This window comes from Sorex araneus, chromosome 1, assembly GCF_027595985.1.
Source record: "Sorex araneus isolate mSorAra2 chromosome 1, mSorAra2.pri, whole genome shotgun sequence".
Lineage (NCBI taxonomy): Eukaryota > Metazoa > Chordata > Mammalia > Eulipotyphla > Soricidae > Sorex > Sorex araneus.
Genome location: NC_073302.1, coordinates 4,654,057 through 4,673,418, shown reverse-complemented (window position 1 = coordinate 4,673,418; position 19,362 = coordinate 4,654,057). Strand labels below are relative to the sequence as shown.

Below are 19,362 nucleotides of genomic sequence, written 5' to 3'. Positions count from 1 at the left end.
CCCTGCAACGTTTGGTATGAAGCCTGGAGGGAATGAGGCAGGAGACGTGGGGCTCAGAGAGGCCCGGGGAAGGGCAGGTCGGGAGCCCCAGAGCACAGCAGGAGCAGAGGGGAGGCCACACCCCGACAGGCCACTCGGGCGGGAACGGACAGGCTCAGAGGGACAGTGAAGGTCCACGTGGGACTCAGACCCTGACTATCGTCACACTGCACAAGCATCAGGGGCGGCGGGACAGGGACAGCCCTGGCTCCTGGAGACCAGCACAGCCAGCGTCCCCGCGTCCGCGCCCCCCCCCCCCCCCCGCCCTGGAGACAGCAGCGCCCTCTGCTGTCCAGGACTCTGACCTCGCTCCGTCTTGCTATCTCGTGGCTGAGAGTAAAATCCATTTCTGAGCGATGGGAAACAAACGTGTCTGCGGGTTCGTGTTGTCTGGGGCGCCCAGGGGGCAGAGAAGGGCTCCACATGGGGCCCAGGGGAGTTTGGACTCTTTTTTGGCTTCGTAGGTCACACCCAGCAATGCTCAGGGGTCACTCCTGGCTCTGCGATCAGGAATCACTCTAGATGGTGCTCAGGGGACCCTATGGGGAGCCGGAATGGAGCCCAGGTTGTCTGCCTGAAGGCAAAGGCCCTCCCAGCTGTGCTGCCCCTCTGGGCTCAGGGCTGGGAGACCCTGCAACTTCCCTGGCCTCAGGCGTGAATCCTGAGCTGGCCACTAGGGGGCAGGACAAGCTGGGGCCCGGTGGGCTACACAGGGGCGTACAGAGGGCACAGGCAGCAGAGGGGCCAGGAAGGCAGCGTCTGGGGGGCTGCCCACCTGCTCCCCCTCCCTCCTGGGGCCCATCCCCTTTCCGAGACTGACAGTGACACACACAGGCCGGGTATGGACCCACATCCGTTTATTTCAACCACAGTGCAAACAGGACAGTGAATCTCGGGGACAGCAGACCCATCCCCTCCCCCTTCCTCTGTCCCCTGCCACCAATAAATTAGTCCCCACCCCCAAGCGGGGCCTAGAACTCAGCGCTGTGCCAGTTCCAGCCCTGCCCTGGGGTGCCTTCCCAGCCCGTGTGCCCCTTCCGTGGCCTGGGGAGCCCAGACCCTAACGTCTGAGTGTGGCCCAGTTTTGATCTGGGCCGGGGGGGGCATGTTTGCCCCCAAAGTGCCTTTTTTGGGGCTGACATCCCCGGAACGAGGGTGTCTAAGGCAGTGACCCCTCCACACCTTCCTCTGAGCAACTCACTCGTCAGGTATTTGCTTGTTTGGTTTAGGGGGTCTCGGGGCTCCTCCCAACTTTGTGCTCAGGAGCCCATGTAGTCCAGGGAAGGACTCGGACCCCTGCCAGCAAGCAGGACCACTGTCACCAAGCCTCCTCTCAGACAAGATTTTTTTCAATTTTGAGTCCCACCTGGGGGCGCTCAGGGCTCGCTCCTGGCTGTGGTCAGGGCACAGAGGACGCCCGAGATGAACCCAGGCCCTCTGTGAGCAAGAAACACCCAACCTGCTGCTCGCTCCTCGGCCCCGGCTGACCTAAGCTCAAGTTAAAACTGGAGGCGAAGTTTGCTGACCCACGCCCAGGGCAGCCCTGCGAGTCTGCGGCTTTGCCATAAGCCGAGGTCCGAGGAATGTGGTGGTGGCGGCACTCCCCGCCCAGCTCAGTCCTGGGCCAGGCGTGCTGAAGGGTCACTTCGGCCTGTCCCTTTCCTGGCCTCCTGGGTGGGGAAGGATTTTTGGCTCCAACTCCCTGATGTCTAGTGTTGAAAGGTATTTCTGTCCCTGGGCACCCGGGCGTAGTGTTCGGGGGGCATACTGCCCAGATGCCCGTCTAGCGTAGAGGGACACAAGCCCTGCCAGGGACAGCAGGAAGGACGCTACGTGTACCTGGATCAGAACCACGGGCGCGAGACGCCCCCTAGCGCCCCCAAGGGGCAAATGCTGGAAGTCCGTGTGCGTGGACGGGTGTCCCCTGCTCCTCTGTCCACAGCTACTTCTCTGACCCTTCACTCTCTTGCCTATTTTTCTTTTTTTTTTTTACTGATTTTCACTTTCTTCCCCCAGCCATGTGCGGATGGGGGAGGCAGCACGTTTATGACTCCCGGAGCCCAGGCACGGGCGCCGCGATGCAGGCGCGGATGCTTCGAGGCCTGTGCAGCCAGCGACGCCTCTGGCCCGCTCACAGCTGCAGGCAGCGCCCAGCTACGGCGAAGGCTGCGCTGGTCCGTCCGTGGTCCCCCACGGAAGTGTTCCTGTCCCTTCCCCCGTGTGAAGCAACAGGACGCGGTGGGAGGGGGGCGGGGGACAGGGACGGGGCTAGATCATGGTGATTTTAACTTGGTCGTTTTCGTCTGCCTTGTAAAAGAAAGGGATACAAGGCGAGCAGGGCGCCGCGCCCAGGCCGGGCTGGTCTTTACAGTTCTGCATCTCCTTCAGCAGCTGCATGATCTTCACGGCCGTGGGGTTGCTGACGGGCGCAGGGCCTGCCGGGGCCCCTTCCGGGCTCAGCTCCTCGGACCCGGGGCTGCCTCCATGGGGGGCTTCTAGGGAGCGGGAGAGAGAGGGGAGAGAAGGGCGGGCGATGGGTGACGGGAAGCCCCGACTCGCCCACAGCGGCCCCCAGGAGGCTCTTCTGACCTGTCGGGGAAGCGGCCAGGGGGCCAGCAAGGGCCAGGGAGGCGGCCTTGGGGCCTTGGCTGGAGTACTTGTCATCCACCAGCATCAACACGAGCTCCTGCAGCTCCAGCAGTTGCACCTGCGGGGGGCAGCACTGAGTCCCGCCCTGAGGCCCCGCCCCGGCCCCGCCCACTCAGGCTGCCCCGCCCACTCAGGCTGCCCCGCCCACCTTGAGGTTCTCCTTGTCCTGGGCCAGGCGGGTGATGTACTCCTCCTTCTCGCGGTGCCGCTCCTTCAGCACTGCCCGCTGGTTGTGGTACAGGGTGATGTACTCCCCTGCGAGACGGGGGCACGGCTCAGAGGCTGGGGGCCCCGGCGCGGGCAGCCCCGAGCCGCCACTCACCGATGGTCTCGGTCTCGCCCGAGAGCTGGACGCAGCGATGCTCCAGCTCCTCCACGCGCTCGCGCAGCTCCACCTTCTCCTGCATGATCTGCGCAAAGCGAGTCTGCGGGGGGACAGCGGTCAGCCGGGCTGGGGGGGGGGGCACCCGCACCCGCCCCCGCCCCCGCACCTGCAGGGCCGCCCGCTCACTTGCAGCAAGTCCATGGCCTCCTTCAGGGCCGCGTGCGTCTCCTGGGGGACGGTCTGGGCCCCGGGCGCGGGGGCTGCGGGCTGCGCGGCCGCCAGGGCTTGCGCCAAACCCTGGCTCCGAGCTCTCTCGGCCCCCAGCTGCCGGCGCAGCTCCGCCTGCTCCGCGTCCGCCTGCGCCAAGGCCGAGTTGCAGAACTCCAGCTGCGGGTGAGGGGGACGCGTGTGGGCCCGGGGAGAGCACCCCTGCGGGGCCCCTCGCTGTGCGGGGTCTCCAGGGTGCAGCGACTCTGGGGAGGGTCGGCAGGGCTCGGGCTCACCATGGCCTCTCTGCTGTGCAGGTCCCCGGGCAGGCTCAGCTTCCTCGGGGCCGTCTCCTGCTCCCCGTCACCTTCCCCGTCACCGTCCCCATCACCGACCCCGTCACTCGCTGTGGAGCAGTGCAAAAGTCTCAGACAACCGAGGGAGCAGGAGCAGCGGGGGGAGAGGGGAGGGGAGGGACCCCCGGGGCTGTCCCTGCCCGTGACCCCCGGCGGTTCCTCCCGCAGCCCGGGACTCACCCTTCCCCGGCGCCAGCAGTGCGCTCAGCTGGGCCTGGAGCTGCTGCTTCTGCTCCTCAGCAGCCTTCAGGAGTCCCTGAGGGGCGGGCGCGTGAGGGGGCGGCTGCAGGCCTCTGCCCGCCCGGCCCGGCCCCGGCCCGGCTCACCTGCGCCTCGTCCAGCGCGTCCTGGCTCTGCGCGTGCTCGTGCTGCAGCCGGTCCAGCTGCTGGCCGTGGAGCAGCGCCTGCTGCTGCAGCTGCTCCTTCTCGGCGCCCAGCTGCTGGCAGGCGGCCGCGTACTGCTGCAGGTGGCCCAGGTACTGGTCCCGCTGCTGCTGCAGCGCCTGCGCCTCGCTCGTCTTCGCCTGCACCTGTGGGCCCCGGGCGTGAGGCCGCGCAGGGCGGCTGAGGGCAGCTCCTGGCCAGGCTGCTGCCCCGAGCCCGGCCTGCCCCGCCCGCCTCACCCAGGACCCGCAGAGGAAGAAGGGCCCCGAGGCTCAGGGCTGCCGTGGGCTAGAGCGGCCGTGAGTCCCAGGACCTGCCCAGCCGCCTCCCCGCTGCCCGGTAGGGCGCTCGGCCCGGCCTCCCGGCCTCCCGGCCCCCTGCCCACCCCCGCCCACCCCGTTACCGTCTCCTTCATCTCCGCCAACTTCTCCTGCAGCTGCCCCAGCCTCTCCGCCAGCTGCTCCTTCACGTGCTGTTCCGACTGCAGCGCACACGTGACCTCCATGTTCTCGTTGCTCTGAGGGAGTGGGCCGGTCAGCGCCCCCCGCCGACCCCTGCCGGACCCTCCCGGCCCTCCCCCTGCATCGCTGTCGAACCCCAGGCCAACAGCGGCCCATCCCTGGGCAGGAAGGTCCAGCCGGGGCTGTGGGTCCCGGAGGCCGGGGGGCAGGGGGCGCACCAGCTTCACGAAGCCGTCCTGCAGCTCGGCCAGCTGCTGCTTGAGCTCGCGGTTCTGGGCCAGGGCGCGCGTGATGGTCGTGCGGTCGTTCTCCATCGTCTCCAGGATGCGGCTGCGCGCCTCGGCCTGCTCGTCCCACACCTCGGCCTCCCGCTCCAGCTGCAGCAGCCGCTGGCCCTGCTCCGCGTTCAGCCGGCTCAGGCTCTCGTTGTCGCGCACCTGCGTCTGCAGCTGCTCCGCCAGGCTCGCCACCTCCTGCCGCCACTTCTCGGCCTCCGCCTGCAGCTGCACCTCCCGCTCCGAGGGCTCGGGCGGCTGCGCCGGGGGCTCCTGGGGGGCCGGCGCGTCTGAAACAGGGGCTACAGTCACGGCTCCGCCAGACACGAGAGCCACACTCGGACCCCGACGGACACCCTGGCCCCGCCGCCCCCCCGGCACTCACCCAGCCGCGCCTTCAGGTCGGCCACGCTGGCCTCCAGCTCCTGCACGTATCTCACGTTCTTCTCGTTCTCGTCCTTCAACACCGCGCTCTGCCCAGACACGGGGACCATAGTCGGGGGCACCCGGCCCTCGAGACCGACCCCCGGCACCACGCGCAGCTCCTGAGCACCGCCAGGGTCACTCGTGGGCGGGGCGCGGAAAAGGCCTCGGCTCCGCTGGCCCGAGCCGCCCGGCGCCCGCCCAGCCCGCGGCCCCCGCACCTGCTGCAAGGCCTGCTGCACGCGCTGCTGCCAGAACTCGTCCTGGGCCCTGATCTGCTCCAGGTGCTGGTCCCTCTCCACCTGCAGCTGCTTCAACAGCCTCTTGAGCTGCAGGACGGTGGCCGTCAGCCCTCGCCCCGCCCCGCCCCGCCCCGCCCCACCCCTCCCCGCCGCCCTGGCTGTCCCCTCCCCTCCTCACGTCTTCGATCTCTCTCTCCATCTGCTTCCTCTCGCCCAGCGCCTCGGCGGCCTGGGGGTCGCTGCCCGGCCCTGCCGTCGGGCCCGTGAACTGCAGGGGAGAGAGGAGGGTCGGCGCGAGCCCGGGCTGGCCACAGCGGGCCCCGAGCGTGGGCCCCAGGGTCTCCGAGGCCTGTGCCCGCCTGTCACCTGCAGCAGCAGCAGCTCCGTCATCTCCAGCTTCTTCTGCAGGTCGGCCACGCTCTGCTGGGTGACGTCCGTCTCCGCCTGTGACACGCGCAGCTTCTCCCGGAGCTCGCTCACCAGCTCCTTCAGGTCCGCCACACTCTTGCTGCGGCCGAGCGGGCCGAGGGGCAGGAGTCAGGGGCGGGGGCCCCCGGCCCAGCTGCCCCCCCAGCCCTCCCTCCCTAGGCCCCCTCCTACTTTTTCTGGAACAATTCTGTTTTGAGATCGTCGCGTTCCTTGGTTAAATCCTTGGCATGCTGCAAAGAGCGGTCGATCAGGCCTGGGCAGGGGTGCCCCTAACCCTGCCCCAGCACCTGCCTGTGCTCGGGCCTCTGGGAGTTGGGGAGGAGAGGAGGGGGCAGCCACCCAACCCGACCCGTCTCCTGGGTGGGCGATGCCCTCCTGAGCTGACCCTTGGTCTGTGCACGGCCGCCAGCCCGTGTCCTGGCCAGCAGGAGCCTCGCTGAGGCCTTCCGACACCCAGTCCCCAACACAAGCCTCACACACAGGCAGGGACACAGCCAGGGAGGAGCCCCAGGGGTCTCTCTAGGTGGCCCCCACCTCATGGGAACAGGGGGTGCAGTCACCCGCAGGCCACGGCAGTGAGTCCCGCCTGGCCCTGGGCGGCCCTGGGTGCGGGGGGCGGCTCACCTTCTCGTCCTGCTTCTGCCGGGTGGCCAGGGCTGACAGCGTGCGCTCCAGGTCCCCCACGCGCTGCCTGGACGCGTGCAGGTTCTTGGTGACGTCCTCACACTCCCCTGAGAGACAGAGGTCACCTGGAGCCCCCGAGGCCGGGCCGGGCGGGGGCGGGGCCGGGCGGGGACCCACCTGTCTTCTGCTTCATCGCCTGCTGCGTGTGCGTCAGCGCCGTGTACAGGTCCGACTTCTCGGACACGAGGATCCCGATGGTCTGAATGTGAACCTGTGGGGAGGGGCCGCCGGTGAGGACGCAGCGGGAGCCCGGAGGGCCCGGGGCAGCCCACCCACCACACACCTGCAACTGCTCACGCAGCGACCCCTGTTCTTTGGCGAGTTTCTGCTCAAACTCCTTCTTCTCCTGCGGGTGTGGCATCTCTTACTGGAGGCCGGGCTGCAGCGACCTGCCCCGAGCCTCCCCCAGTGCCACCAAGAGCCCAGGCCAGGCTACCGAGACAGGACAGTGGCAGGCACTGGCTTTGGTGCCCAGAAACCCAGAAGGTTCCCCCGGATATCCAGGGTGACCTGAGTGCAGGAGAGCCAGGAGTAAGCCCTGGCTTGAGCACCACCTGCTGTGGCCCCAAACCGAGGAAACCCAGACACCAGCGAGAACGGGCCAGCTGCCCGCTCGGAGGGCGAGGCCAGGCGGGGCACGGCCGCCGCTGGGGCAGCCCGATGGACACGATGCCCAGGAGTCGGCCCTTGCCCGAGAAGCCCCTCACCTTCTCCAGCTGAGCCACGGTGCACTGGTGCTGATGTTGCTGTGGAGAGAGACAGAGCAGGGACGGGGGACCCTCTGGAAGCCGTCCCTGACCATGGGCGGACAGGCAGGGCTCAGGGGGTCACACGGCGCCCTCCTGGCGCCTGAGACAGCACCGGGACAGCGGCGCCCCGGGATGTACCCTGCACCTACAGGCCGCTCAGCCCTGCCTGGAGCAAGGCCTGCGCTTGAGCCGGCAGCAGCCCAAGGCCCCGGGCCTGCTCCCGAGGGAACACAAGGGGTCTCCCTGGGGCCCACCTCCCCAGCCTCCGAGACAAGCGCTGGTCTCCAGGGGAAGCCAAGGGTGGCTCAGCGACAAGGTCGGGGGGGCCCCCTGCCGGGGGTCTTTGAGACCAGGCAGGGGCCTTCACTCCTGAGCCCCCGGCTGAGCTGGTGCCCGTAAAGGGTGCCCTGATGCCCACGAATCCCACAGGAAGCCGAGGTGAGGACCCGCCACACAGACCCTCGCTCTGGAGGAAGAGAGCTGGCTACCGGGGACCCCTGGAGTCCCCTTCTCCCTGGCACCAGCCCCCTCCGTTCAGAATCCCAAGGGGCCCCGGGGACCCCCGCCTCTTCTTACCAACTCCAGGATCTTGTTGGTAAGGTCTTTCTTCTCCACGTTGCTCTGGTCCAGCGCGAGGGATATTTCTTGGTACCGACTCTGAGGCACACGGGGCGGGGGCGGGGGCGGGAAGCGTATGGGGTTCAGGGCTGTCAGCGCCGTCTCCCCAGGCAGGACACCCGGGCTCTGCCTCCCGAGGGAGTTTCCTCTCCCTCGCTGGAGCCTTCCAGGGGGCCCCCAGCCCGGGCCAGGAGGGGATGGGGGGGGCGGGTCCCGTGGAGCACACTGCTGTCACCCACTCACCTCCAGGCTTCTCAGGTTAGTAGGGGACATGACGCCTTGGCCTTTCAAACAGGGAGATGGCTGGGGACGAAAGCATGGACACACTGTCCCCTCGACATCTGACCCCCACTTCCTGTCCCGGGTCAGCCCTTACTGCCTCACCTGGCCCCTTCCACCAGAAGCCTTTGGGCCAGTGCTTTCCCGGTCCTGAGGGCCTTGGCCTGTAGGTGCCTCTGGACTCTCCCCTGTCCCCAACTCAGCCCCCGCCACCCCTCCGGCCTCCCGAGCAGGAGAACCAGTGCCAGGGCCTGGCTGACCCTCTCAGCTCTCCACTGCACTCAGAGAGGGAATAGGGACGAGCCAGGACTGGAGCAACAGCACAGCGGGGAGGGCGTTTGCCTTGCATGTGGCTGACCTGGGTTCGATTCCCCGCATCCCATAGGGTCCCCCGACCCCTCGGGGCTGATTCCTGAGTGCAGAGCCAAAAGTAACCCCCGTGCATTGCCGAGTGTGACCCAAAAAAGCAAAAGAAAAGGACGAACTAAACACCCCCCTGATGCTCCATCCTCTTCCCCACGCTTGGAGAGCTGCCTCAGTTTCCCTTGAGCAGACGATCCTCCTCCGCCCCCTGAGGGCACGTTGTGGGTACCTCAGAGACGAGTCCGTTCAGTTTCTGAGACAGCTGGCGCAGACTCTCGGTGGAGGACGTGAGCCCACCCAGGGGGACGGTGTCGGACGCTCTTGTTTCGCTCTGCCCGTTCTGGGTTCCGGGACTCTAGAGGGAGAGATGCATGCTGGGCCTCCAGCCGCAGGCACAGCCCCACCGGGCCGGGCCAAGCCCATCCCCAGCCTCGCAGCTCCCCGATCGTTAGGGAAAACCTGGTCCTGGGCCCCACCCCGGGGCCTGGCTGTGGGACCGAGAGACAGTGACATATGGAGGCACGAAAGGAGGTGACAAACCGAAGCTGATGCCGCGCTGCTGTCTCGGGCTGGGGATGAAGGGACACTTGGTGACTGCGTGTCGTCCGCAGAGGGCTGCTGGGGGGCTTGGTCCTGAGGCTCCTGTCACAGAACAGAACGGGGAGGGTCAGGCAGGAAGGGGGCACCGGGCCTGGGGGTGCAGGGTGCTGAGCGGGGAGCACAGGGGCTGCAGCCAGGACAGTCACCCCAAGCCTGGGCTCAAAGCGGGGACTCGCCCGCTACCCTCCCCTCGGCAGCTCTCGGGGGCCTGGTCCCCAAGGAGGTCCGAGCGGTGGCGGCCTGCGGACGGTCAGGAAGGCCCCGAGATCCCAGTGCCCGCAGGCCCGGGCACCGCGGCCCCAGGCTGGCTCCCTCTTGGGGAGGGGGCCGGCTCTCTCGGCCCTCAGACTGGCCTCTGACCCCCCAGCCAATTGCCCCTTAGAGCCATGCCAGCTTTGCTGAAGCTGAGACCTTGGCTGGAACCTGACAGCGGCCACAGCGGCCACAGCCCCAAGGGCAGCGGGGGAGTCGGGGCCTCTGGCGCTCTGGGGGAGCTGGCACCCCGGGCCCGGGGCCCTCCTGGCCTCTTGGCTTGGGACAAGAAGGCTCAGACGAGGGAAGGATCTGGGGTCAGACACAAGGTCCTTCCCACTCTGAGTGCTGAGCTAAGCCCCTTCGTGCACGGCCCCCATTCCATGCAAACGTCCTATTTCTCGGGTCGTCCCCGCGCCATCGGCTCTCCGGCACGACCCTGTTCCTGGACAGTCGCCAGGCGCGGACACGGGGCTGGGCAGAGGGGGTTCACCCGCTGCAGCCGCAGGGAGCTCCGGGGGAACAGAGCAGGGCGGAAGCAGAGGATGGGGCAGACGCTGGGCTCCCCCGGGGACCGCCCACAGGTGAGTCACGGCACCTGGACGGACCTGAGTGTCGGGTGTGAGCACAGCCCTGGCGGGGGGAGGGGGGGAGCCGCGGGGCAGCCCGGGGCCATCTCCCTCCCCCTGGGCTGGCAGCTGCCCCAGGAAGTAAGACCCGGATGCCAGCACCACATCCGGAGGCCTCACACCCAGCTTGGGGACAGCCGGCGTCTGCGGCTCCTGTGAGTGTTCTGGGCGCCTGACCTCGGCCGTCCCTTGGCCCCTGCACACCAGACGCAGGACAGTGCGCCCCTGTCCTCAGCACAGCGGCCTCTGCCCCTTACACGCCACCCCCACCCCTTCTGTGGAGAATCCGCCGCGCATGGCTCTCCTGCCTTTGCCCTGGCACCCAGCACCTGGCCGGGGCTGTCAGGTCTCAGGCGACGACTCCGAGCGGGCAGCGGGGTTGAGAAGTGAGAATGGAACGGGATGTCCTGCTCCCTCAGCGGCCGGTTCCCGCCCGCCACCGCTACCGTCAGCCCCGGAGGCTGAGCGCCATGCTGCCCCCGGGCACGCCCCCTCGCCCATCCCCGCATTCTCTTCCCCGGACAAAACAAATTCAACACTGTTTTCCCCTTGGGACTACACCTCAGTGGTCGGGTTATTCTGGCCTCAGTGCTCAGAGATCAATCTGTGAGGGGCTCAGGTGCCCACATGGGAGTGAGGGGATCAAGCCCAGGCAAGGGACTCACTCTTCGTACCAACACTTATGCTCCTAATTCAGCACACTGTAAAGTCAGAAAACAAATGTGGGGCTTTAGGGCCCCTGGCAAGGCCCAACACGCCAGGGCCGAGCCCAGGGGTGTCTGTCCCTCACGAGGAGCACATCTGAGGCCTGAGCATCCTCCCCCCACAGCTCTGGGGCGGCCCCAACTGTCTTACTTTCATCCTAACTTTCAAGGTGAAAGCCAACTCTTTCCAGATTTGTTTTTTTAATTTGTTTTATGGGTTATACCCAGCTGTGCTCAAGATTTACTCCTGGTTCTGTGCTCAGAGGTCACTCCTGGCAGGGCTCGGGGGCCCAGAGGGGCTGCCGGGCTGGCCTCGGGTCGGCCACATGCAATGCAAGCTCCGTCCCCCCGTACTCTCCCTCGCTCCTGCTCCCAGAGGTTAGAGACGGGGAGAGGCAGGAATGGCCCCGAGTCCCAATCGGCCCAGCAGGCAGGAAGCAGCGGGAACAGCCCGGGGGAGCAGAGCGGCGCAGCGGGGAGCAGCCGGGCGCATGCAGAGCTGGCAGGGAGCACGGCAGCGGGCGCCCGCCTCACCTGCCACTCGGCCAGTGGGGACAGCGCGACCCCATTGGAGCGGTTAAGGTCGCACACCAGCACCTCCAGTATGTCCTCAATCTAGAGGCGGCGAGAAGGGCAGGGCAGACGAGGGCCAGAGGAAGAGGGCAGTCAGAGAGAGGCCAGGGAGCCGGGCGGGGGACGCGGGCAGGCCCAGGTCCCGGCAATGAAATGCTGCAGGGGAACAGAGGGGCCCGCGGAGGCCGGTGCCCGGGACGGACGCGGCCCTGACCGCAGGGTCCCCTGCCCGAGGCCAGGCTCTTCTGGGCGGGCGCTGGAGCCCCTCTCACCCGGCCCAGGAGGATGGGGGGACCCCAGCAGGGCCATTACCCCCCACCCCGACTCCGGAACCAGACTTCCGGTGAAGGGTTCGCTTGACAGAGGGAGCCACGGCGGAGGTCGGGCTCAAAGGCCCAGACCTGACCCGACCCGGCAGGTGCCAGCAGACACGGGAGCCTGCTTTCCCCGAGGTCCCCACCATGCTGGTGGCCGAGGGACACTCCCGCCCGTGCGCTCCTAACTGTGTCTGAGGCCAAACTTCCCGGGAAAAGGCAACAGAGCTGAGGCTTGGGAATCCAATCTCGGATTCTCAGCCTGTAAGTCCTAGAGCAGCGGTGGGATGTGGCCTTGGTTGGAGCCTGCCCGTCCCCCGCTGAGGCCGTGCGCCCACCGCGGCCTGAGCAGAACTGGGGTTCTGGCCGGCGTGCCCCTCCCCCACCACCCTAGCCACTCCGCCACACCCCTGCAGCCCCCCGTCCTCCAGGGCCTGGGCGGCCGCCCAGGGCAGGACTCACTCCCTTGGGTAACTGGTGGCCCTCGCCAGCCGTGCCGTCTTGGTCGCCGTCTCTGCACTTCTTCTTCTTCTTGCCATTCTTCCCAGGAATGATGTTATGTTTCATCTCATAATCGCGGAGCTGCAGAAAAGCAAAGCAACTTGTTTTTCTCCCTGCACTTTCACAACCGACTTGACAGTTATTACAGACTTGGCCTGACTGGCCCCCAGGGGAGGCCGCAACTCTACAAGGGCTTGAAAGGGCTGAAAACAGCAGGGGGGAGGGGGAAGAGATGGAGTTTAACTCTTTTTTGTTTCTTTTTGTATTTTGTGTCGCACCCATTGATGCTGAGAGGTGACTCTTGAGTCTGCACCCAGGAATTACTCGTAGTGGTGCCAAGGGGCCACGTGGGATGCTGGAGATCGAACCTGGGTCGCTGTGTGCAAGGCAAAAGCCCTACCCTCTGTACTATACCCCATGACTCCATTTCTAACTCCAAATGATGGAGGTTTTCCTCAAATCAGCAGCTGTCAGGGGTCAGACCAGAGGCGGTCAAAGCAGAGAAGACAGCTTATAAGTCCTGGAGATGGGGGGGTCCCACCTTGGTTAGAACCTGCCTCTTCTTCGACAGATGCTCCCAGAGGCCGTCAGGAACCTCAACACAGCAGAGGACACCCCAGGAGGCCAACCCTCAACCCCAGCCTGGCTACCATCTAAGGCCTCCTCTCAGGGCCAGCCTGCCAACGGAGGTCTTAAGACCCCCCTCTATTCTGTACCTGTGAGGAGAGGGGACACTGACAGCAGAGACCCTTTCCAGGGGTCTGTCCCACAAACTCACTCCAGAGAGCCCTGATTGGGGCGAAAAGTCAGATGAACGTGGAAAGTGCCGGGAGGCCACGAAACCCGGGAGGAAAACAAACTAAACTGTCACCAGGGCGGGAGAGGGAGTTACGGGGGTCCGACCCAACTTCCCTTAGGTCCCAGGCATGGCCAGGAGTGCTCCCTGAGCACTGGCTGGGTGTGGTCTCAAACAAGTCACACGGAGACGCGGGCAAGGCTGCGGGCACTCTCCAGTCCAGGGAAGGGCCACGGTCTCCCTCAGGAGCCCACGGTCCCTTCCGAACTGGGAGTCGGGGGACCCAGACGCCGGAAGCGGGGTGGCCCTCTCGGGGCTGGCCGCCTCGGTCCCTGAGGGCTCGGACGGGCTCGGGGACGCGGGCGGGTCCGCGGGGACCCTGACTCCGCCCCCTCCCGGGCACTTGCTGCGCCGCCGCCCCCGAGGCCTGGGCGTCCCGGACGTCGGGCCCCGGCGGCAGGTGGGGGTCCGGGCGCGCGAGGGGAGCGCCGGAGTGGCCGGCCCAAAGTCACCGGAGTCACGGGGAGGGCGGGGGCGGGACGGCCGGGGGGCGGGACGGGCTGCGAGGGGTCGAGGGGCCACGCGCCGCCCCCTGCCGGCCCGAGGGCCCGGGCTGGCCCGGGCGCCCCTTCCCGGCGCTGTTCCTTACCATTTTCCGGGCGGACGCAAGCTTCATTTTCCTAGTTTCTTCCATGTTCAACTTCGGGGAGGGGGAGCCTGGCCACTTCTCGCGATTTCCGGGCGTCCGCGAAGATCGCTCCCCAGCCCACGGAGTCGCCGCGAGAGCGGGCCAGGAGAGGCGGGACCACGCGATTCATTGGCCGGGCCCGTGGGCATGGCCCACCTTCTCTCATCCCATTGGCCCGTGGAAATCCAGCCCTCCCGGAAGTCCTGGTCGGACCCTCAATTGTCAACGTCACGCCATGCTGGCTGCGCGCGCAGCGGCCGGCGCGGCGGTGGGCGGGGCCTGACGGAGGCGCCGAGCGCTCCGAGCCGCTTCCGGCTGCGCGCCCAGGGGAGCGGAGGAGTGGTGTGAGGGGACACTCCCGGGTGCCCACCCTGGACCCTCCGGCACTGCACAGCCCCCCGAGATGGGGGCTCCGGTCGCCCCGGCCCCAAGGGTGAGCGCGGGGCGTCGTGGGCCTTCCGGACTCCCCGTGGCCGGCGGTCCCAGGCAGGGGTCGCCCTCCGCGGCGCGCGGGCCCGCGCCCACGCCGCTCCCCCTCTCTCCCCCTTCCAGGGCACGCCCGGGTCTGTCCAGACGGGGCCGCGGGGCCTTCCGATCCCCGGTGAGTGTCCGGCCCCACCCCCCGCGCCCTCCGCCCTCCGGGTCGCGGCCGCTGGACGGCTGGACGCGGACCCTCAGGCCCGGCCCCCGCGGCTCACGCCCACCCGCAGCGCGCCAGACCCCGTGGAGGCCGCCGTGTTGTGCGGGGACCCGCGAGCCTTCTCTCCCTGGCACTGCAAAGGGCCTGGGGTGCAGAGGATGGAAATGGGGGGCAGCCGCGTGCAGAGTGAGCCCCCTGCCCAGGCCCCAGGCGCCGCCACCTCGTCCTGTCCAGTCGGGATTCCTCCCAGCAGCCTCGCGCCCTCTGCCCGCAGAGCCCCGGTGCCCACCCGCAGCGCCCCAGCTCCCAGACGGGTGAATGGGGCCAGAGAGACAGTGCAGGGTCTTTGCACAGGGGTGACTCCTGGCTCATGCACTCGGGAATTACTCCCGGCGGTGCTCGGGAGGCCCTATGGGATGCTGGGAATCGAACCCGGGTCGGCCACTTGCACCACAGACCCCCTCGCCTGCTGTGCTCTGGCTCCAGAACGGACAGTGCAGGGTTCAGGTGCTTCCCTAGCGTGTGCCCGAGCCCCCCTCCCCACAGAGAGTCCCTCAGCCCTGCAGGGAGAGACTCCTGAGCACTGCCCGGTGTGGCCCCAAGGACAAACAGAAGGACGCTTGGCCTTAGATGTGGCCCCGCAGAACAGCCAGTCCCTGCCTTGTTAGAGGCCATGTGCTCCGTCCCTGGCCCTGTGTTCCCCGAGGGCCGAGGGGGCAGCCCTGGTGCTGACCCCGGGGCCCCGCTTCTTCCTGGGCGTGCGGGACGCTGTTCCGGCCCATTTCCTGCAGGAGGGGCGCAGGGCCAGGCCTGGGCTTCCTCGGGGGGGCGGCTCTGAGGGGACGCGGGGCTGCGACCTGCATGGGGCCCCGGGTCCGATTCAGGCTCCACAGCTCCAGCCCACCAGTCTGGCCCCTCTGGGCTTCAGAGCCCGGCGGGGAGGGTGCCGGCCCCCCTGCCTGCGCCCGGCACCCCTGAGTTCCCCCAGCCCCACCAGGACGGCTCTGGGCACCCCGGCAGGCCCCCGGGCCCAGGCCAGGCGGGAAGAGGAGGACGGGCAGGGCCGCCTGCCAGGGTGTCATCAGCACAGCGGCCTCCCCGGGGGCTGGGCAGTGCCGTCCTAGGGGCAGGGAGGGGCGGGGTGGCTCTTGGACAGCTGGAAGGTTCTGGATTGTGGCTAACGCGGGGGGCACCCCATGTCCTCCGGGCTCTCAGCGGCCCTCGCCCCAGGCGGCCCAGGCGGGTGTCGGCAGCCGGGGCTCCCTGTGCCTGGACGTGGAGAGGCTGCGGGCGGAGAGGGACGCGCTGGAGCGGGAGATCGCCGGGCTCCTGTCTGAGTAAGTCCCGGGCCGGGCCGAGGGTGACTTGGAATGAGCGGCCGGGGCCGGCGTGAAAGCCGAGCGGGGGTCTCGGGGCGTCTCAGCGGCCGCAGACTGGCCGAGGGGCAGAGGCTGCTTGGCAATGGGGCAGCCTTAGGGATTTTCTCTTTCAAAGGCGCCTGCCCCGCCCCCCCGGGGGTGCCAGGGTCGGAACTCCGGGCCTGACCCACCTAGGCGCCCGCCCCCACGTGGCTGTGCCTTGCCCGGCTCACTGCCCGTCTCGGTTATCCGAGTCCCGCGGCAGTGCAGTGCTGTTTGGGGACCCCTCTAAAGGGCTTGGGGAACTTGTGCTGGGGTGACGGCCAGTCGGACCCCTGCCATCCTGTCAGCCCCGAGAGCATGCGCTGTCCTGCCAGTGCCCCTGCCCAGTGCCGCCTCCCCCAGGGCCCCATGAGCGTGTCCCTCCTGTGTGTGTGTCTGTCTGTGTCTGTCTATCCTTGCACTCCACCCTGCAGTGCTCGGGAGCCTCTCGCTCAGTGCTCCCCGGTAGGCCCTGGAGGTGCTCGCGACTGTCTGCTCAGTCCACGCAGCCCTCCCGGAGCCCCTATGACCACCTGTGAGATCAGCGGTCAATGCTCTGAACCCCAAGCCCTGACCCTCATTTTTTTGGTGGGGCTGGGGGGTGCTGCACCCAGCAGTGCTCGAGGCTCACTCGGGCTCTGCTCAGGAATCGGTCCTGGCGGGGTGGGGGGTGGGGGGTCTATGTGACGCCGGGGATCACACCTGGGTCAGCTGCACGCTCGGCCAGCGCGCCACCCCCCGCCTGTCGTGTGATCCTCACGGCCGACGCCTCTTCCCCAGCGGCATCTGCGTGGAGGAGCTGGACGAGCACATCTCACGGCTCCACGAGTACAACGACCTCAAGGACGTGGGCCAGATGCTGCTGGGTAAATTAGGTGAGCCGCGGGGTGGGGTCACACGGCACCTGGCCGGTCCCTGGACGCCCCACCCCCTCCCTCCTGCTCCCCTCCCCAGAGCCCCCCAGCCCACCCCCGAGGAAGCCGCTATCCCACTCAGCCCAGCTCCCAGCTGGGGGCCTGGAGAGGGGACTCCTGTGGGCCCAGGGGTGCCGCTGGGGGTCCCAGGCGGGGAGGGGGGTGCTCTTCAGGCCCCTTCCCTGAGCCCTGACCCCCACGGCCCCTGCCAGCTGTGCTCCGAGGGGTCACCACCAAAGAGCTGTACGCGGAGTTTGACCTGGACTTAAACGACTGAGCCCACACTCGCCCCAGACGCCCGCCCCGGACCTGCACGCGTGAGCCGAGCAGGAGTTCCCAGCAGGGGCGGGTCAGCACCCCATTCCGCACAACCCGAGAGGGGTCAGGAGGGAGCCCCCAGAGAGAAGGCCAGAGGAAGCGTCCCCCACGTCAGGTTCTCAAATGTGCCGAGTTTCTGTGTCAGTACCGTTTTGTAAATAAACACGTGACTCTCATGTGGGGGTGTCTGACCACCCCCCCCCACACACACCCCAGCCTGACCAGAGAAGGTCCGTCGCTAAGTGCCTCCAGCTGTTCATCTCTTGCTCTAAACCCTCCTGGAACCGCAGCAAAGGGGAACCGGCTCAGAGAGGCTGAGTGACTTCCCCGAGGTCACACAGCCAGTGAGTGGTAGAGCGGGGACTTGAGCCCAAGTCAAGCTCCAAAGCGTGTGGCCTGTCCTGCCTTTTGGGGAGCAGCTGAGGGGGGAAAGTGCCACTGGGAGAAGCGCCTCCCCTGCTGCTGGCAGCTCCGGCTTGGGAGGGTCAAGGGCACGGAGCCGTCCTGAGTGACAGAAGCTTCAGCCCTGCACTCGGCCGACCCAGGTTCGATCCCCTGCGCCGGAGGGTCTCATAGGCCCTGCCAGGAGCGGCCCTTGAGTGTCGTGGGGTATGGTCCCCCAAAACAAAACAAGTGTGCTTCACCCCCCACATTCACCGGAGCACTGGCCAGCTGCCCCCCCCGACCCTCCCCGCCCGGCCGTGCAGCTGCCCTCGGAGACAGGTGGGCAGGCGGGCAGGCCCCCTGACCCGGGGCAGCTGCTGGCGCCAGATATAGTTCCCGCAGGAGGAGGCGCGGATGCCGGCGCCACACACGGCTTCCGGGGCCTCGGTGCGGCCAGTGCCAGGCTGGGGGGCTCCGGGGTGGCGTGGGCAGCTTCCAGCTCAGGCTGCGGGTCCCGCTCGGAAGGGGGTTGGGGCGGGGAAGAGGCTGAATTGGCAGGGCACAGCCCAGTTTGAGGCCCCAAGCTCCGTCCCCGGCGACCCACAGCCCTGGGCCACTGAGGAGCGCGACCTCAAGAGGGTCCCGAAGCTCTCGGGGTCTGGCCAAGGGTTCCAGGGCCAGCGCTGCGACGGCTCCCGGGCGCCCGGCTCCGTCACCTGCCGGGGTCGCCCTGACTGAGGGAGCGGGCTGAAGCCGACACTGACTTCGAGGCCCAGGGTCAGGCCCTGTCCTTACCTTCCTGCTGGGCCAGGGGACTTGGGTGCAGTCGGGGCTCGAACTGGGGCTTCTCGCCTGTGCTGTTCCCTGCGTGACGTCCCGGGCGCTCCCAGCAGGGCCCCACGCAGACACACACACACACGGATGCGGCAAACCCGAGCACCGCGTGGTCCCTGAGGCTGCAAGGGGTCGCCATGGGCAGAGACACGGGAGTGTTCCCTGCGCACTGCCGGGTGTGGCTCAAACTGTCCCCCCACCCCAGAGAATCCCAACAAGGGCCCTGAGAGATGCGGTGACTGGTCACTTGCCTGCACGCAGACCCGGGCTAGGTCTCCCAAGGCGACCGGGAGTGGTACCTGCGCACAGAGCCGGGAGGGGGCTCCGAGCACAGCAGGGTGTGGCCCCAAAATGAGATAAAACAAACCAGAAGAAACACCAAAAGCAAAAATAAAGGCGGCATGGACACGTGGCAGGGAAATAGCAGGCTCCGCCCCCCCCAGGACGCAGCTGTGACTGTGCCATGGTGGACAGCGGCCTCCAGGGGGCAGTGTCCGCTCAGAGATAGGTCTGAGCGGGAGACCAGTGGCAGGGGCCAGTGTCCTTCCACCTGTCTCAGGCTGGATCCTCAGAGCGCCCCCACAGTACCACAGTTCAGCCTCCCATGAGTCAGGGCTGACCCCACGCCCGGCACCCCTATGACCCTGACTCAGACCTAGCAGGTCAGGGAACCCTAACACCACCAGCCTTCGTTCTGTTCATGGGGGTCTCTTTCTTTCTTCCTTCCATTCTTTCTTTCTCTCTCTCTCTCTTTCTTTCTTTCTTTCTTTCTTTCTTTCTTTCTTTCTTTCTTTCTTTCTTTCTTTCTTTCTTTCTTTCTTTTCTTTCTTTCTTTCTTTCTTTCTTTCTTTCTTTCTTTCTTTCTTTCTTTCTTTCTTTCTTTCATCCTTCTCTTTCTTTCTGGGGGTTATTTGGGTCACACCCAGCAGTGCTCAGAAAGTACTCCTGGCAGTGCTCAGGGGACCATATTGGGATGCTGGGGATCGAACCCGGGTTGGCTACGTGCAAGGCAAATGCCTTCCCCACTGTACTATCCCTCTGGCCCCGCAGTGGGGGGATCCTTTTCAAGCACCCTGAGCTCATGGAGGCTTGGTCCCTGTGGGGTGGCAGCCAGAAGCCACACTGCCAGGGACCCAGGGGCACAGGGAGAGGCGCCACAGTCATGACCTGCGTGTGTCAGGAGGGGGCCAGCAGGAGGCCGCGGGCAGGCTGGCACCATCTGGAGCCCCGTGCCCGAGGTGTCACGCCAGCCCAGAGCACCCCAGCCTGGCGGTTGTTCAGCCCCTGTCACTGTCACAGCAACCGCATCAACAATGACAGAGAGATGGATGC

At 67.3% G+C, this 19,362-nt stretch overlaps 2 protein-coding genes across 3 annotated transcripts; one reads left to right on the top strand and one right to left on the bottom strand.

The window, feature by feature from the left end:
- Nucleotides 1-914: 914 nt before the first annotated feature.
- Nucleotides 915-13,649, bottom strand: LOC101548060 (golgin subfamily A member 2). 2 transcript variants are annotated; one of them, XM_055136441.1, is made up of 26 exons: nt 13,502-13,649; nt 12,018-12,137; nt 11,203-11,283; nt 9,024-9,125; nt 8,713-8,838; nt 8,085-8,144; nt 7,800-7,880; nt 7,182-7,220; nt 6,758-6,820; nt 6,592-6,685; nt 6,415-6,521; nt 5,962-6,020; nt 5,728-5,869; nt 5,540-5,629; nt 5,341-5,448; nt 5,082-5,169; nt 4,640-4,986; nt 4,364-4,477; nt 3,903-4,106; nt 3,757-3,832; nt 3,517-3,626; nt 3,200-3,400; nt 3,011-3,113; nt 2,837-2,943; nt 2,629-2,746; nt 915-2,534 (listed from the first exon to the last, which is right to left on the bottom strand). In XM_055136441.1, the coding sequence occupies exons 1-26, from the start codon at nt 13,544-13,546 to the stop codon at nt 2,308-2,310; spliced, it is 3,012 nt and encodes a 1,003-aa protein (XP_054992416.1). In that variant the 5' UTR covers nt 13,547-13,649; the 3' UTR covers nt 915-2,307. The 2 variants fall into 2 exon arrangements, with proteins under 2 accessions (XP_054992416.1, XP_054992424.1); XM_055136449.1 differs by lacking the exon at nt 11,203-11,283.
- SWI5 (SWI5 homologous recombination repair protein) lies at nt 13,549-16,988 on the top strand (the record flags this gene model as incomplete). Its single annotated transcript, XM_055124151.1, has 5 exons — nt 13,549-13,973; nt 14,093-14,141; nt 15,396-15,517; nt 16,361-16,455; nt 16,707-16,988. Coding segments are annotated over 5 exons (756 nt in total), but the record flags the coding sequence as incomplete, so codon positions are not given.
- Nucleotides 16,989-19,362: the final 2,374 nt, after the last annotated feature.

Bases quoted from the DNA above. Each gene is read 5' to 3' on its own strand.
- LOC101548060 (XM_055136441.1), bottom strand. From the start codon at position 13,546: ATGGAAGAAACTAGGAAAATGAAGCTTGCGTCCGCCCGGAAAATG. The intron at 6,686-6,757 runs GTGTGTGGTGGG...CCCTCCCCACAG, and splicing joins CGCTGCGTGAGCAGTTGCAG to GTTCACATTCAGACCATCGG. The intron at 2,535-2,628 runs GTCAGAAGAGCC...CCCGCTCCCTAG, and splicing joins CCTGGCCGCTTCCCCGACAG to AAGCCCCCCATGGAGGCAGC.